This window comes from Cebus imitator, unplaced genomic scaffold (genome assembly GCF_001604975.1).
Source record: "Cebus imitator isolate Cc_AM_T3 unplaced genomic scaffold, Cebus_imitator-1.0 Scaffold41, whole genome shotgun sequence".
Taxonomy (NCBI): domain Eukaryota; kingdom Metazoa; phylum Chordata; class Mammalia; order Primates; family Cebidae; genus Cebus; species Cebus imitator.
Window position 1 is genome coordinate 3,903,300 of NW_016107356.1, and position 16,380 is coordinate 3,919,679.

A 16,380-nucleotide genomic window follows, 5' to 3' on the forward strand; every position below is an offset into this window, starting at 1 on the left:
CTCAGGAGGCTGAGGCAGGAGAATTGCTTGAACCCAGGAGGCGGAGGTTGCGGTGAGCCGAGATCGCGCCATTGCACTCCAGCCTGGGTAACAAGAGCGAAACTCCGTCTCCAAAAAAAAAAAAGAAAACATTTGGGGAAAAAAAATTGTGTTTGTACTAAACATGTACAGACTTCTAAGCAATACAGTATAACAGTTGTTTACATAGCATTTACATTGTATTAGGTATTGTAAGTAACCTAGAGATGATTTAAAGTATACAAGAGGATGTGCTTAGTTTATATGCAAATACTGTGCCATTTTATATCAGAGACTTGAGGATCCATGGATTTTTTTTATCCATAGGAGGTCTTGGAACCAATCTTCCTGGGATAATGAGGGACAACTGTATATTTAAAAAGTAATACATGAATGAATGAATTCCTTAATTGTAGAGCTATGCTCTAACTCTAGTATTTGTCTTCTGACCATTTAAGATAGCATGTTGGTGTGTTTATGATTATACAGGAATTAAGTTTTCATAAACTAAAATGTTGCATTTCAATTACAGGCGTCGATTAGCAAGGTAAAAGTAACAGAACCATGGCTCAGTTTCCAACACCTTTTGGTGGTAAGTTTTCAGAAATTTCCTTTTTTAATGTACTTTGGAACCAGATTTTTAAAACTTGATATTGTGGCAAATTTAAAATTAAAAAGTAGAGAAAAATAATATAATCAGCCTTGATATATTCCATCATATAGTTCCATTAATTATCAACTCATGCCCAATATTGTTTCATCTGGATTCTTTTGGAGCAACTCCCAGGCATCATATCATTTCATCTATAAATATTTTAGTAAAGATAAGAAAATGTTTAAAGATGTAACTTCAGTACCATTATCACACCTATAAAAATTTATAATACTGGCTGAACGAGGTGGCTCACTCCTGTAATCCCAGTACTTTGGGAGGCTGAGGTGGGTGGATCACCTGAGGTCAGGTGTTCAAGACCAGCCTGGCCAACATGGTGAAACCCCGTCTCTACTAAAAATACAAAAATTAGCAGGGCATGGTGGTGGGTGCCTATAGTCCCAGCTACTTGAGAGGCTGAGGCAGGAGAATCGCTTGAACCTGGGAGGTGGAGGTTGCAGTGAGCTGAGATCATGTCACTGCACTCCAGCCTGGGCAACAGAGCAAGACTCCATCTCAAAATTTAAAAAAAAGTTGTACAATACCATATTATCACACCTGTAAAATGCTTGCTATATCTAGTCTGTACCTTATAGTCTTTAGACATTTCTTGTGATGGTTTGTTTGTTTACATTGGGATCCAAATAAGGTATAATCATTGAAATTAGGTCGTGTTTTTCCCAAGTCTCTTAGTGAATTTTTCCCCACTCCTCTGTTTTTTTATCAGCGAGTTATTTGTTGAGGTGATGGGGTCATTTACACTTTTTCAACGCCTGGATTTGAAGCTTGACATTTTTGTTTGTTTTACTCTAGTTAGATAAACTAAAGTTTGAAACATCAGACTGCATCAAATGTGTTTTTTGGGTAATTTTTCTAAGGTCACTAAGAAATTGTTAAATGTACTTGCTTACAGCCAAGTTTTTTTTTTTAAGTTATTTTTTAAACAAAAATACTAATTAAAAAATAGTACTTATTAAAAATACCTATTAAAAATCCATATTAATAGGTTACTCTTGAAAGCTGTCTAATCTCATCATTGAAAAGAGTTAAAGTCTCAATGTGATTCTGGTACAGAGATCTGTAAACTTTTCGAAATTATTAGTTATTCTGTTTTATTTTTGTTCCCCTTCCTAATAACTGCAATTTTTGGTTTTTGTTTATAGTTCTAGGGGTGAATTCTGACAGGGCAGTGAAAACTTCTTCTAGGAATTTTAGAAGTGTAAGGCCTGTGAGGAAGGGGTCATCTCTGTCTTGGACACCACTTCATCCCCACAGTAAATATTTTTCTAGATTCCTACTTTATCTGTCAGTGTCATACCAGACCCTGTAGAGAAGAGAGATGCAATGTTTAGACGTTTTTACTTGTGTGCTGGGCACATTCACATTTTGTGTGAAACATGCATATCGTGTATTCCCAGTTTTGTGGAAAGTGTCCAAGCTTCTGAAAGCTTTCCATGTATGTAATCTAGAATTATTTTAGTCAGTTTGAGGAGACCTAGGACCAAAGTCAGCAAGATCTCGGTCATAAGTGGACATCTAGTCAGTCCAAGAGCTGAAACTGAACGAAAACCTAAAACCCATTCTTTTTGGCTATTATTTCATATCAGGACATCTCCCGCCCCCACTTTTTTTTAACTCTGCTTCCTGCTCACTGAGATACCCATTTTTTAAAACAGCTTTCGTGAAATGTAATTTACATTCCATAAAATTTGCTAGCTTTAACTGTATAATAATTTTTAGTAAATTTATAGAATTGTGCAACCATCACCACAATCTATTATTTTAATCACTCCCCAAAAGATTTTTATGGATATTAATCACACTCAACTTCTTCTTTCATAGCTTTTTGCCTGTGGCATTTAAGGCACTTGAGAGTGCAGTTTTAAGTTTAGGTTAATTTAGTCTGTTGCTTGGGTTTATGTAAGTAAATGATTAATTTGCTATAATCTTGCTAACTATGGGATTGTAGGACAAGTTTCTAAAACAGGAATGTGTGCCTCTTCTTTTCTTTCTCTCTCATTCTCTCTCTTTCTGTTTCTAACATTTTGTGTCCTGTTTTATACTTAATTTTCTAACTTTATATGCAAAACTTCCAAGGACAAGCAGATGTGAATTTATCAAGTCTTTATAATACATTGACAGAATCTTGAAGTGCTGTGGAAATAGTGTGTGAGAGCATTTTGTTTTCCTTTTCTCACTGAATAATTTGTTTGTCTTTTCTTTGAATTTTAGGCAGCCTGGATATCTGGGCCATAACTGTAGAGGAAAGAGCGAAGCATGATCAGCAGTTCCATAGCTTAAAGCCAATATCTGGATTTATTACTGGTAATCAGAGTCAGCATTTTATCATTTTTACTTATCAGTAGTGCAGATGTCTGTGGAAACTCTGTTATGCAAAGCCAAGGTGGGCAAATATGACCAAGGAGAGACATTTACCTATTTGCCTTAACCTTGAGCCTGTCTTTTTACAATTATTTTACACATAATGGATTCATACCTTGTTTGCAATTTTTGGTGCATGTCAAACCACTTGTTTTGTGCATATAATTTGTGGAAATTTATTAAGATCAAAGGACCAGTGGCTCACACCTCTAATCCCAGCACTTTGGGAGGCTGAGGCAGGCAGATCACTTGGGGTCAGGAGCTCCAAACCAGCCTGGCCAACATGGTGAAACCCCGTCTCTACTAAAAATAAAAAATTAGCTGGGTGTGGTGGCAGGTGCCTGTAATCCCAGCTACTTTGGAGGCTGAGGCAGGAAAATTGCTTGAACTCAAGAGGCAGAGGTTGCAGTGAGCCGAGATCACGCCATTGCACTCTAGCCTGGGTGATGGAGCAAAACTCCATCGCAAAAATAAACAAACTAATTTTCTTGTTTGATTATTTTTTAAGAATTCACTTTAGAAAAAATAGGATCTTTATTGCCTGGGGAATTGTGTTTTTTTTTTGTACGTGTTTGTACCATTATTCCATTTTATTACCGGTTTATAATGGATGTGATTCTTTTTTTTGTTTTTGTTTTTGTTTTTGTTTAGAGACGGAGTTTCACTCTTGTTGCCTAGGCTGAAGTGCAGTGGCGTGATCTTGGCTCACTGCAACCTTCACCTCCTGGGTTCAAGTGATTCTTCTGCCTCAGCCTCCTGATTAGCTGGGATTACAGGCACCCGCTACTACGCCCAGCTAATTTTTTGTATTTTTAATAGAGACAGGGTCTCACCATGTTGGCCAGGCTGGTCTTGAACACTTGACCTCAGGTGTGATTCTTATTCATTTTTACTTGTTCTCCATAATTATATCAGAAGTACCCAGAATTTGGAGCATAGGTATGGCAATGAAGTTTTTTTTATGAAGTGAAAGTATGGCTTGTCAGTTTCCTAAGGATTCCTGTAAATGTGCTTTTGCACAATGGGTAGCTGTTAATATCTTAGTTAATAGCAGATTAATTAAAGTGGAAAATCTATGCCAGCAAATAGTAGGCCCTTTTTGAGATGATTTTTTAAAGTATTAAATTCTAAAGTCGGTGCTGTTGGATTCTTTTACCGTTGCCTATGAGCTTATCCTTGGACTTTTATAACACACTCAAGTCTGTATTTATAGTATTACCAGCCTCTTTTTAAATTTTGTAATTTTGCTATTAGAGGATTTCTGTCAGCTTTTGTTTTTTTCTGAAACTTTAATTTTCTATTTAATTTACAGGTGATCAAGCTAGAAACTTTTTTTTTCAATCTGGGTTACCTCAGCCTGTTTTAGCACAGATATGGTAAGTTGGAATTTTACATAAGCAGATGGCAAAATAAAATATCATTTAGTTCTTTTTGGTAATATGATTTCTTATGTTATAAAAGGAGAACATGTATCTCTATCCTGAAATACCTTGTTACTTCTTACCAGAAAATTATGTCTGAAAAGTGTCTTTCTAATATGGAACTAAAACAAAACAATAGCAACAAAAAATGGTGACATTTGAATGACAACACTGTCAAATAGTTAAATTTCCACGGAGATATCTAAATTTTGGTGTTCTCTCACTAGTTTTGGCTTCATCCATATCACTCATATTTATTTGGATGTCCCATATTTCTTGCTGTATACTGGAATGATTTTTTATCTTTCATTGAAGAATAAAAGGTAAAGGAAATATTTGAGAGTTAGTGCATGGTGAATACATAATATTAATAGACAATGTTGAATTCTTTGACTATCACAAATAGGCATTCAATCTCTTAAGCCACAGAAAATACAGAGTATAATAAAAAGGGTGGCAAATACAGTTTTGGATTCTAGGATCATGGCTTTGGAGAACCATGCTGACTTCTGTTGTCCTGTAAGATATTTTTTCACTAAGTGTGCTTAATACTTCACTTCCCTGAGTTAGCTATATGAAGGCAGCTTGCTATAAAGAAAGAGCACATGATTTCTAGACGTACACCTGAGTTTGAATCCCAGTTGTACCATTTTCAGTGTCTCTGCTTTGGAGATACAGTTACCCTCTTTGACCTCAGTTTTCTAATCTAGGAAATAGGCATGCATATAGTTTTGTGAGAGTTGTTGAGAAGATTAGCAGAAAAACCAAGGGCTTACGGTGGCTTGTGGCATATAATAGGCCCTCAAAATAAAACCCCAAAAGGTATCATCTCCAGGGACTAGGTATTCCACACAACTAAATTTTTCAGCTAATTAATTTGTCCTCTTAAGTGACCAAGCCTTTTAATTTATAATCTTATGGGAATTAATAAAGGTTGATAGAGCTTTTCGTTTCTTTTAAGCAGAGTCTACAGAACACAATCTAAGCTTTTCTTGATGAAATGTCATCATGAAAATCAGTAACTCTGTCCTGAAATAGCAGAACTTTGATGGGATATATATGTGTGTGTGTGTGTGTGTGTATTTGGATATATTTGAAATGAAATGAAATGATACCAGATCCCTGTGCTTTTTTTGGGTCTGCTTTATTTTCTTTTTCCTGGTTGTCAGCATATTGGCTGTTAGACTGTCTCTTTAAAGCTAGTGTGCTTGCTCCTATGAAGCCATTCTGATTCTAACTTCTGATCTATTAGAGCTAGAAAAATCAGATAGCCAAGCGGTTTTGGAATTGTATTTTAAGTAAAAGTCTCAGATGGAGAAACAGCCCACAAGTAAGAAGTCATGCACAAGTAAGCACAGAAGTGCTGTTCTGTCAGTTAAATGTCGAAGCTTTAGACGCAAGAGACCTGTGGCACCTGTGTGAGTTGTAACAAGCTTCTTCTGTTTTGCATCTCATACATGATCACGTTTCACACCATCATGACCTCTCACTGGAACCTTCTTTTCCATATTTCACTTCCTCCACTGTATTATGCTTTTATGTTGCATTCCCAATTTTTGAAAATTCATTTATTCTTTCAACATTAAAACATTATTTTTCAGATTTCTACTGCAGGCCAGGGACTGTTAAGAGATAGGATCTTGCTGTGTTGCCCATGCTGGTCTCGAACTCCTGGACTCAAGCCATCCTCCTGCCTTACCTCCCAAAGTGCTGGGATTATAGGTGTGACCACCATGCCTGGAAATGACAACTGTCTTAACTGAAAAAAGTAACATTTGGCTGGGTGTAATCTCAGCTCTTTGGGAGGCCAAGGTAGGAGGATCGCTTGAGCCCAGGTGTTTGAGACCAACCTGGGCAACATAACGAGCCCTCATCTTTACAAAACTAATTATTTTGAGTTAGCTGGGCATGGTGGTGCATGCCTGTAGTCTTAGCTGCTAGGCAGGCTGAAGTGGGAAGATGGCTTGAGCCCTGGAATTCGAGGCTGCAGTCAGCTATGATTGCGCCTTCTAGCCTGGGTGACAGAGCAAGACCGCGTCTCTAAAAAGTAAAAACAATTGTCTTAACTTTTCTAAAAACAGTTGTAGTTGTCTTAACTTTCTAAACTATTTTTACCTGAGTGGCCCAAAGTCAGGTTTTTATAGTGACCATTTTTATTAAAGATGGTAATTTGGCAGTCTTAGATTGAATCAAAAAATATTTTTTTTGTCTTTGATTTTTTTCTGACATTTTGCTAAATAAGTTTGTGATGGCATATTTTACTATCAAAAAATGTCATAAGTCTCTTTTCCCAAAAGAAATATCTTTGAAAAGTCATTGGAAATTTCATGAACCACTGATAGCCTGCCCAGATGATGCAATAATGCAGTGCAAAGTATGAGTTTAGCAAGATCTGTCTTTCACCTGAGCTGATTGATACTTATTCATATAGTAACCCTAGGCAGTACTTGATCTCTTAAAGCCTAGGGTTTTTTTTGTTTTTTGTTTTGTTTGTTTGTTTGTTTTGAGACAGAGTCTTGCTCTATCACCCAGGCTCCAGTATAGTGACACTATCTTGGCTCACTGCAACCTCTGCCTCCCAGGTTCAAGTAATTCTCCCGCCTCAGCCTCCCAAGTAGCTGGGATTACAGGCACCCACCACCACGCCCACCTAAGCTTTGTATTTTTAGTAGAGATGGGGTTTCACCATGTTGGCCAGGCTGGTCTTGAACTCCTGACCTCAAGTGATCTGTCCGCCTCAGCCTCCCAAAGTACTGGGATTACAGGCATGAGCCACCGCATCTGGCCAAGCCTAGGTTTTTAAAATTTCAAGTAAGAATAGCTGATCTAAAGAAGCAGCCCCCTGTAACTCCTATGCTAATCTTGTGTTTGTGATTTTTCTTGTAGGGTCTCAGGGTAAGTCCTTACTCCTTTTGGTAGAGAGAGGAATGCGTTTGACTCTGAAGTTTTAGGCAGTCCTGTGTCAGTCATCTGGGGAAGAAGATAATTTTTTGTTTGTTTTTGAGACAAGATCTTACTCTGTCATCCAGGCTGGAGTGCAGTGGCGTGATCATAGCTCACTGCACCCTCAACCTTCTGGGCTCAAACAATCCTCCCACCCCACCCTCTTGAGTAGCTAAGACTACTGGCATGCACCACTACACCCAGCTAATTTTTTTTACGTAGAGATGGGGTTTTGCCATGTTGCCTGGAGGCCGGTCTTGACCTCCTAGACTCAAGCAGTCTGCCCGCCTCAGTCTCCCAGAATGCTGAGATTATAGGCATTAGCCACTACACCCAGGAAAGAAGAGAAGTTTGGATTGAGAATTGGGAACTATGTCTAATTTCTGTCTCTGAGCTTTACTTACTTTATTCTGGACTTTGTTTCAAATATTTGAGTGATGGATGGGCAGTATATGTTAGAAACCTTTATTATGTTTGAAACTGTATTCCAGTTAACTAATCTATGAGCTTTTGAACTGTAATCTGTTAATGCTTTGGGGACTTCTTGTCTTTCCTAGCCGACTTCCAATTAATATAAGAAAATCTGAATTCTCAGAGGATGGAGTCAAGTCAGTGTGTATAATGCCAAATTATAACCATGGCCAAAGATGATACATCTTCCTAGAAATTGTCTTATTAATAAGGAGCTGGAAGGAGTTTGGCAGATATCCTTTTGGCAATTGAAGTGGAAGGGAGGAGAATAAAAGCAGAAGGAATAGACAGGAGCCAGAAGATACAGGAAGGAAAAAGAGACAGGGGGAAAGAGACTGGATAAAGGCTTTGAAATCTGAGATGGAGGGCCGCAGAAATGGAAAGAAAAGGGGGAGTGAGGGAACACGACCTGGAAATGGGTCCTGAGAGGAAAGAAGGAAGCCAGATACATGAAGACAAGGATTAGATCAACTCTGTGATCTGCTTCAGAATGGATGGGTCAGGGCAAACAGCCATATATTAATAGTTTGGACTCTCTTAAGACACTTCTGAGTATGTGTCAGAAGGGCCTTCAGTCCCAACAAGATCAATTTGCTAACCTCATACAAAAAAAAAGAATAAGGCATCCTGGACTCTTGATCCCCTCTTCTCCATCCCTCATTCCTACATCTTTATCATCTCAAGTTCATGGCGTTGAACTAAGATGGCAACTATCTATCTGGCTCCCCAAACCAACACCTGGACCCTATACTTGATTTCTCTCTTTTCTTCACCCTGCACACCCAGTCCATCAGCATGACCCCATTTACAGACTTTACCCCCAGTCGGGCCACTTCTTTCTGTCTCTACTGCTACTGTCCTAAGCTGTCATCTCACCTCGGCCCACTGTTTAAGTATCTGGACTGGATTCTCTCTTTCACATTTGCCCCTGTAGATTGTAGTCTCCAAACAGCAGCTGGATTAATTTTTTTTTGGAGACAAAGTCTCACTCTGTCACCCAGGCTGGGCAGTGGCACGATCTGGGTTCGCTGCAGTCTTGCCTCACCACCATGACAGCCTTGCTCTGTCATCAAGGCTGCGAGGCAGTGGCTCAATCTCCGCTCACTGCAACCTCTACCTCTGGGTTCAAGTGATTCTCCTGCCTCAGCCTCCAGAGTAGCTGACATTATAGGCGCCCACCACCACACCCAGTTAATTTTTGTATTTTTAGTACAGATGGGGTTTCACCATGTTGACCAGGCTAGTCTCCAGTTCCTGACCTTATGATCTGCCCGCCTTGGCCTCCCAAAGTGCTGGGATTACAGGTGTGAGCCACCGCACCTGGCTAGGCCAATCTTTTTTATTGGTCTTATTGCCTCTAAGACATTACTGAATGCCTTCTTGCTCAGTTCTGAGTTTAAATGAAATAGATTTACTAGAATTAATAGTTTAATAGATTTCATTGTTTTGAATGACATCCAGTAGTGCTTTCTGGAAAGTAATGTAAACTAAAAACAAAATTCCAAGCCCCCCAAGCATCTGAATGGACCCCTCATCTCAGCCAAAGGCATCCCAACCTTAACGTTTACACCTAGATGTAAAGAGGGAGTCGTACATGACTCACTATACCCTACTCTCTTTGGGAATTCAGGCCCAGCTGACCAGCATTAGCATTAACACAGACCTTAAGAATGATAAAACAGGCTCTTAAAAGTCTGATAAGAAACATTTACAATCTACTTTCTCTGAAGTCTACTACCTGGAGGCTTCAACCACAAAACTTTGTTCTCCAAAATCGCTTGTGATAACCCAGACATTTCTTTCCATTGAATCCAGCTCATCAGATAATAACTCTTTGAGACAGTGGCTCATGCGTGTAATCCCAGCACTTTGGGAGGCCAAGGCGGATCACTGGAGGTTGGGAGTTCAAGATCAGCCTGACCAATATGGAGAAACCCCGACTCTACTGAAAATACAAAACTTAGCCAGGTGTGGTGGTGCACGCCTATACTCCCAGCTACTCAGGAGGCTGAGGCAGGAGAATCACTTGAACCTGGGACGCAGAGGTTGTGGTGAGCTGAGATCGAGCCATTGCACTCCAGCCCAGGCAACAAGACCAAAACTCCATCTCAAAAGTAAAAAATTTAAAAAACAAAACAAAACAAAAATTCTTACAATGAAATGCCAATCAAAAAATCTTGAATCCATCTGTGACCTGGAAGCCTCTGCTTCCAAGTGTCCCATCGTTCCAGACCAAAATAATGTACATTTTACATGCATTGATTGATGTTTTTATGTCTCCCTAAAATGTATAAAACCACATTGTATACTGACCACCCTGGGCAAACGTTCTCAAGATCTCCTGAGGGTTGTGTTACAGGCTATTGGTCATTCACAGTTGGCTCCGAATAAATCTTTTCAAGTATTTTACAGTCAGAACAGATAATCCAGAAATAGTTCCCACTTCATATGAACATTTAATACATGATAAAAATTTATTTTAGTTCAGTGACAAGAAGATGGGTTGATTAATAAATATTACCGGAAAAGCCAGGAATGCATGTAGAAGAAATATGGTTGAACCCTGGGATAATTCCCCCATCCCACACAATTATTGGTTTAAGGATTAAAATGTAATAAAATAATATAATGTTAGAAAATCAAGGACTAAAAACCATCTAATCATATGATAAAAGAAATATTTTACATATGAAAATTTAGAATTTCTATGCTGTAAATATACATAAATCAACAAAATGAATTTTTAAAAATCTTTCAGCCGTCAGCAGATAAACAGTTAATTTGTGATACACTGTGAGCTCTTATAAACTGACAACAAAAAGACATACAAGTATATAGAAGATTTGGCAAAGGATTTGAATAAACCATTCATAAACATGGAAATTCAAATGACAACGAAATATTAAAAAGTGATGCTCAGGTTCACAAGTAGTGAGAGGAATTCAGTTTCCACTGGCGTGGTTTGCTGAAGGGCCCTTGACTATAGAAAGTGGAGAACTCCTAGCAGGCCAAAAGGAGGTTTCTGGAACCACAGGGCTTTGTTTCCTGCTTTATGATCTTTATTTTCTGAAATGATTGTGCCGACTTTTGCAGTCTTGATCACTTTTAGAGATTTTTTATCTTTGTCTTATGCCATGCTTTTTATTGTGTTAGGTTTTCTTTCATTCATTCATTCTTTTCTTTTTTGCTCTTCCCCTGCCCACCCTCACGTTTTCTTTCTTTAACTCCGGCTATGCATGATGAATTTCTGTGTAACTTAATTTTTTTTGTGAACACTATCTGGATATGGTTCAGTCTAAAAGATGGCTAGTTATGATATTTTAAATGAACTGTTGTCTTTAGATCTTTCAAATACATTTTTTGTAACATTGATTTAAAAAAATAAATCCTTATGCTTTTAATATCTAGATTAAAAAATAAAATCTGAATAAACCTTTTTTATGCAGAAGAGGTTAAATCATGAATATGCACAGTTTGACATAATGTCGTTTCCATTTGCAAGGACAAACTTTCATTCCTTTTGCTTGGCCTTCTACACTTGATCTTAGCCAAAAGGCCGAGAAGTGAGTCCTTTTGCTTACTCTTCTTTGAGAGAAGATACTTTACATTAAAGCTTATTACAGGTTGTACTTGGACCATGTATATTTGAGTACCATTTCAAATAGCAAACACATTTCGTAAGCTGAGTTACAATATTGTTGAGTGATACGGGGCACGATTCTAAAGAAACGTTAGTTTCAAGAGCTTTAGAGGTATAGTAGCATTATAGTTTAGTAACCCTAGCATAGCATAGGTAGATCGTGTCATGTTCCCACGTTGAGGTTTGCAGAACTCCACAGAGAAGTTATTGCAATCTAAGTATCTCTAGCAGTAACATTCTCTACTTCTAAATCTTTTTCTTTTCTAATAGCTTTATTGTAAAAGAATTCATATAATAGAATTTACTCATTTAAAGTGTCAAATTCATTGGTTTTAGTTTATTCAGAGTTGTGCAACAGTCACTATCATCTAATTGCAGAATATTTTCATCACTTCAGAAAGAAACCCCTTTGATGTCTAAAGAACAAATACTCACACTGGGGCTGAAAGTTACCTGGTAAAGTGGCAGAGTGGAAGATATTTTATGTTTATATAAAACTTTGCCATTATTTACAGGCTATTCCCCGAAGCTTGGTAAACAGTTAATGTTTTCTGTTGTTCTCCCTAGGGGTAAGGGTGCTAATTATTTTGTTTTCGTGTTGGTGGGAGTGGTGGTTTTGGAAAGGTTCTTTTATGGTCACAGTTGTTCTCAGGCCATGCTGTCGGTTTGCAGGGCACTAGCTGACATGAATAATGATGGAAGAATGGATCAAGTGGAGTTTTCCATAGCTATGAAACTTATCAAACTCAAGCTACAAGGATATCAGCTACCCTCTGCACTTCCCCCTGTCATGAAACAGCAACCAGTTGCTATTTCTAGTGCACCAGCATTTGGTAAGTCTGAAAATGAATTGGTTTTGTGCATTTTGTTGTATATTTTAAAAATAAATGTTTTCCTTTTTTTCCCCTCATAGCTTATAACATTCTGAAATTCTAGGAGGTAATTCTGTCTGAAAAAATGATGGCCCTGTGCAGGAAGATAGTGCTGAGGAGAAGGAGTATGTTCACATTTGAACCCTAGGATGTAAAGTAATCAAAATGAAAGCAGAGGTGCAGGCTGTCAGTCAGGGGAAAAGGAACAAGCTTGCAGTCTGCTGCTGTAGCTTCTGGGTTGTTGTTGTTTTTTTTTTTTTTTTTTTTTTTTTTTTTTTTTTTTTTTTTTTTTTTTTTTGCTCTTCTGTTGATCTTTCAGGTTGTTGCATACTTCCTTTTGGTTTTCGGTTTCCACAATGTCTGTTTCTCCTTGTGCATAAACAATTTCTTTGGATTATGGTATCTAGAAATATATATTTTGAATCACACTATTGAGTCACTTGGCCACATTAAATTCTTTCTTAGAACAAAATGGAATAGAGAAAAAATAAACATTTTTATCCTGATTAAAAACATAATTCCAGCCGGACATGGTGGCTCATGCCTGTAATCCCAGCACTTTCGCCAACGTGACGAAACCCCATCTCTACTAAATATAAAAAATTAGCTGGGTATGGTGGTGTGCATCCCAGATACTCAGGAGGCTGAGGCAGGAGAATGGCTCGAACCCGGGAGATGGAGGCTGCACTGAGCTAAGATCGCGTCACTGTACTCCAGCCTGGACGACAGAGCAAGACTCCGTCTCAAGCAAACAAACGTAATTCCATAAAAAAATTATCTTTCAAACAGGTATTTTTTTAATAAGTTAATTAGTTAATTAGTTGACTGAGATCAAAAGTTCTGATTTCTGTTCTCATTCTGGACTTTAATTTTTTAGGTTGATTTGGACATCACAGTAATCAAATCTAACATCTGATTCATGGGGAGGTTCTTTAACAGTTTAAAACAAAACATGAAAATTGTGGCTAGAGTTTCTTTTCCTCTCCATCCTCAGGCAGCTGGTGTTAAATGATAAAGTGAAATAGATTTGGGAGGGGGCAGTCAACAGTAATTCAGGGTGTCTCAGATACTATGATAAGCTAAGATACAGAAATACTCTGGTTTTACTTATTAGGTTTCCTGTTAAAAACAATGTATTGCCTTTCTTTGAGTAAGATTTAGCCACAAGGCTGGTTTTTGTAAAGGAAAAGGTTTTGGGAAGATCTTGAGGCAAATTGTGGTTTGAGAAAAGAAAGAAAAATCCATATGTTAGCAAAGGTAAGGAAGAGCAGATGTGAACACTGCAGCAGCCACCACATGGCTGGGGCCATTGTTTGTCTTGTCCAGTGTCTGCTCACAGTGTTTTGCCTTAGTTAACGAGCTAATTTAAGTGGAACTTGCTCTGAATCCCTGAAGGCCTCTGTAGCCAATCTTTGGTCAGGACCCAGGTGTCAAAACAGCTAAAGGGTGTTTGGGGCTGAACACAGTGGCTCATGCCTGTAATCCTAACACTTTGGGAGGCCGAGGCAGGAGGATTGCTTGAGCCCACGTATTAGAGATCAGCCTGGCAACAAGTTCTTGTCTCTATTGAAAATTTAAAAATTAACCAGGCAATGCAGTGTGTGCCTATAATCCCAGCTACTTGGGAAGCTGAGGCTGGAGGATCATGTGAGCACAAGAGGTCAAGCATGCAGTGAGCCAAGATCACACTACTGCATCCCAACCTGGGTGACAAAGTGATACCCTGTCTTAAAAAAAAAAAAAAAAAAAAAAAAAAACACCAAAAACCATGTTTGGTTTTCTATTGGCTTTCTTCCAATGCTGCAAGAAGAAATCTCATCGTGGAGAAAAGGTCAGATGACTGGAGGCATCTCATTCTTCTTTTTCTCTCAAACCTGGGGGTCAGTAATTTTTTCTATTAACATTTAATTTATTTCCTCTTATTCCACTCTGCCATCAGAATTCCAACTATGGAGCTATTGCTGATTTAGTTTCAGGAGGTTGTGACCTTCCTGCTGAGAAGGTTTGACAGTCATTAAGTAACCTGCTACTGTTAGGAAGGGAAATCTGCCAGGATTTCTGCTCTAATACTCTGCCAAGCAGCCCATTGCTCTTCCCCCAGACTTCTCCCTGTCTTTCCTCACCTCGTTCTCATCACATCGATGTTCTCCATAAATGATTTTGAAGAGGCTAAACCATGAAGGATATCAGGACATAGGAGAAGTTACTAGTACGTGATCCTGATCAAGTTTGCCCGAAGATCTAGTTTGCTAGTTCCACCTCTCAGCTCAATCTAGGGCAATATACATATATTTTTTATAGTTCATTCAGCCATTTGAGAATAAAATAATTTATTACTATTGTTATTATTTTTTTCTTGTGACAGAGTCTTGCTCAGTTGCCAGGCTGGAGTACAGTGACATGATCTTGGCTCAGTGCAACCTCCACCTCCTGGGTTCAATCAATTCTCCTGTCTCAGCCTCCCGAGTAGCTGGGACTTCAGGCGTATGCCACCACACCCAGCTAATTTTTGTATTTTTAGTAGAGATAGGGTTTCACTATGTTGGTCAGGCTGTTCTTGAACTCGTGACCTCAGGTGATCCACCTGCCTCAGCCTCCCAAAGTGCTGGTATTACAGGCATGAGCCACCACACTCAGTCTCTTTTCTCATTAATATTTAAAATTATTGGTCAGGTGCGGTGGCTCACACCTGTAATCTCAGCCCTTTCAGATGCCGAGGTGGGCAGATTGCTTGAGTTACGGAGTTTGAGACCAACCTGGGCAACACGGTAAAACCCCATCTCTACAAAAAATACAAAAATTAGCCGGGTATGGTGGTGTTTGCCTGTAGTACTAGCTGCTTGGAGGACTGGGACAGGAGGATGGCTTGAGCCCAAGAGGTGGAGATTACAGTGAGCCGAGATTGTGCCACTGCACTCCAGCCTGGGTGACAGAGCCAGACCCTCAAAAAACAAAACAAAAACTTGACTCTGCATTTTCTCGCCCTTATGTATAGTATGTGCCTTAACATATAATATTTTATTTGATCACAATGATATCCCTAAAATGTATGCAGAATTTATTAGCCCTGTTATATAAATGAGGGAACTGGGATTCTAAGAAATTAAACATTTTGCTTAAGGCTTTATTTGAAACAAAGGAGGTAGAACCTGTCTAAAGCTACAGTTTATCTAAAGGCTTTAGGTTTTTAAAAATTACCATCTCCCTGCCTTCATTATCGCCAAACCAACTGGGTAACATGGCGTGTCACTCTTGCAGGGTTCCTTGAGTGCATGGGTTTGGTTTTGTTTTGCGACAGGTCTTACTATGTTGCCCAGACTGGAGTGCAGTAGCATGATCATAGCTCACTGCAGCCTCTAACTCCTAGGCTCAGGCGTTCCTCCTGCTTCAGCCTCCTGTGTAGCTGGAACTATAGTCATGCACCACCATAGTGAGCTAATTTAAAAAAATTTTTTTTGTAGATACAGTCTTGCTGTGTTGCCCATACTGGCCTCAAACTTCTAATCTCAAGTAATCCTCCCATCTTGGCCTCCCAAAGTGCTGAGAATACAGCATAAGCCACAGCACCTAGTCTCACCTATTTTTTAATGTAGTTGTTAACACTGTAGAATTAAGGCTCAGGCTGGGGTCTGAACAATAATTTTGTTCAACTCCCCTATAGAGAAGAGAGAGAAATGGGGTGCAGTGATACTGTGACTTGCCTAAGGGCACCCAGAAAGTAGAATTTTCTATTCTAGGAAATTCTGTTATCTTCTTTCACCATTGTGTTTGCATTCAGCATAATTCTTCTTTGGTTCTGGACCCAACTTATACAGGAGGAGTCTATTTTTCTTTTGCTTGGTTTTTGTTTTGCCAGAGTACATGGTTTTATTGGATTAAACTGGTGTTTTGTAAGCCCCTACTGTGTGTCTTAGTTGCTGGAACATGCTGGCCTGCAAGACCGCACGGTTCCTACTGTTGTGATGGATGTTACTTTCTTTT

At 38.9% G+C, this 16,380-nt stretch overlaps 1 protein-coding gene across 8 annotated transcripts in view; it reads left to right on the forward strand.

Annotated features, from left to right (window-relative positions):
* The window catches only part of ITSN1 (intersectin 1), a 243,004-nt gene that overhangs the window by 66,627 nt on the left and 159,997 nt on the right, over positions 1 to 16,380 (forward strand). For all 8 annotated transcript variants that reach the window (XM_017526161.2, XM_017526162.2, XM_017526163.2 and 5 more), the window contains exons 2-5: positions 551 to 610; positions 2,903 to 2,995; positions 4,365 to 4,428; positions 12,200 to 12,360. In XM_017526161.2, the coding sequence (XP_017381650.1) occupies positions 583 to 610; positions 2,903 to 2,995; positions 4,365 to 4,428; positions 12,200 to 12,360 (346 nt within the window). In that variant the 5' untranslated portion in view covers positions 551 to 582. The remainder of the gene's footprint in view (positions 1 to 550; positions 611 to 2,902; positions 2,996 to 4,364; positions 4,429 to 12,199; positions 12,361 to 16,380) is intronic.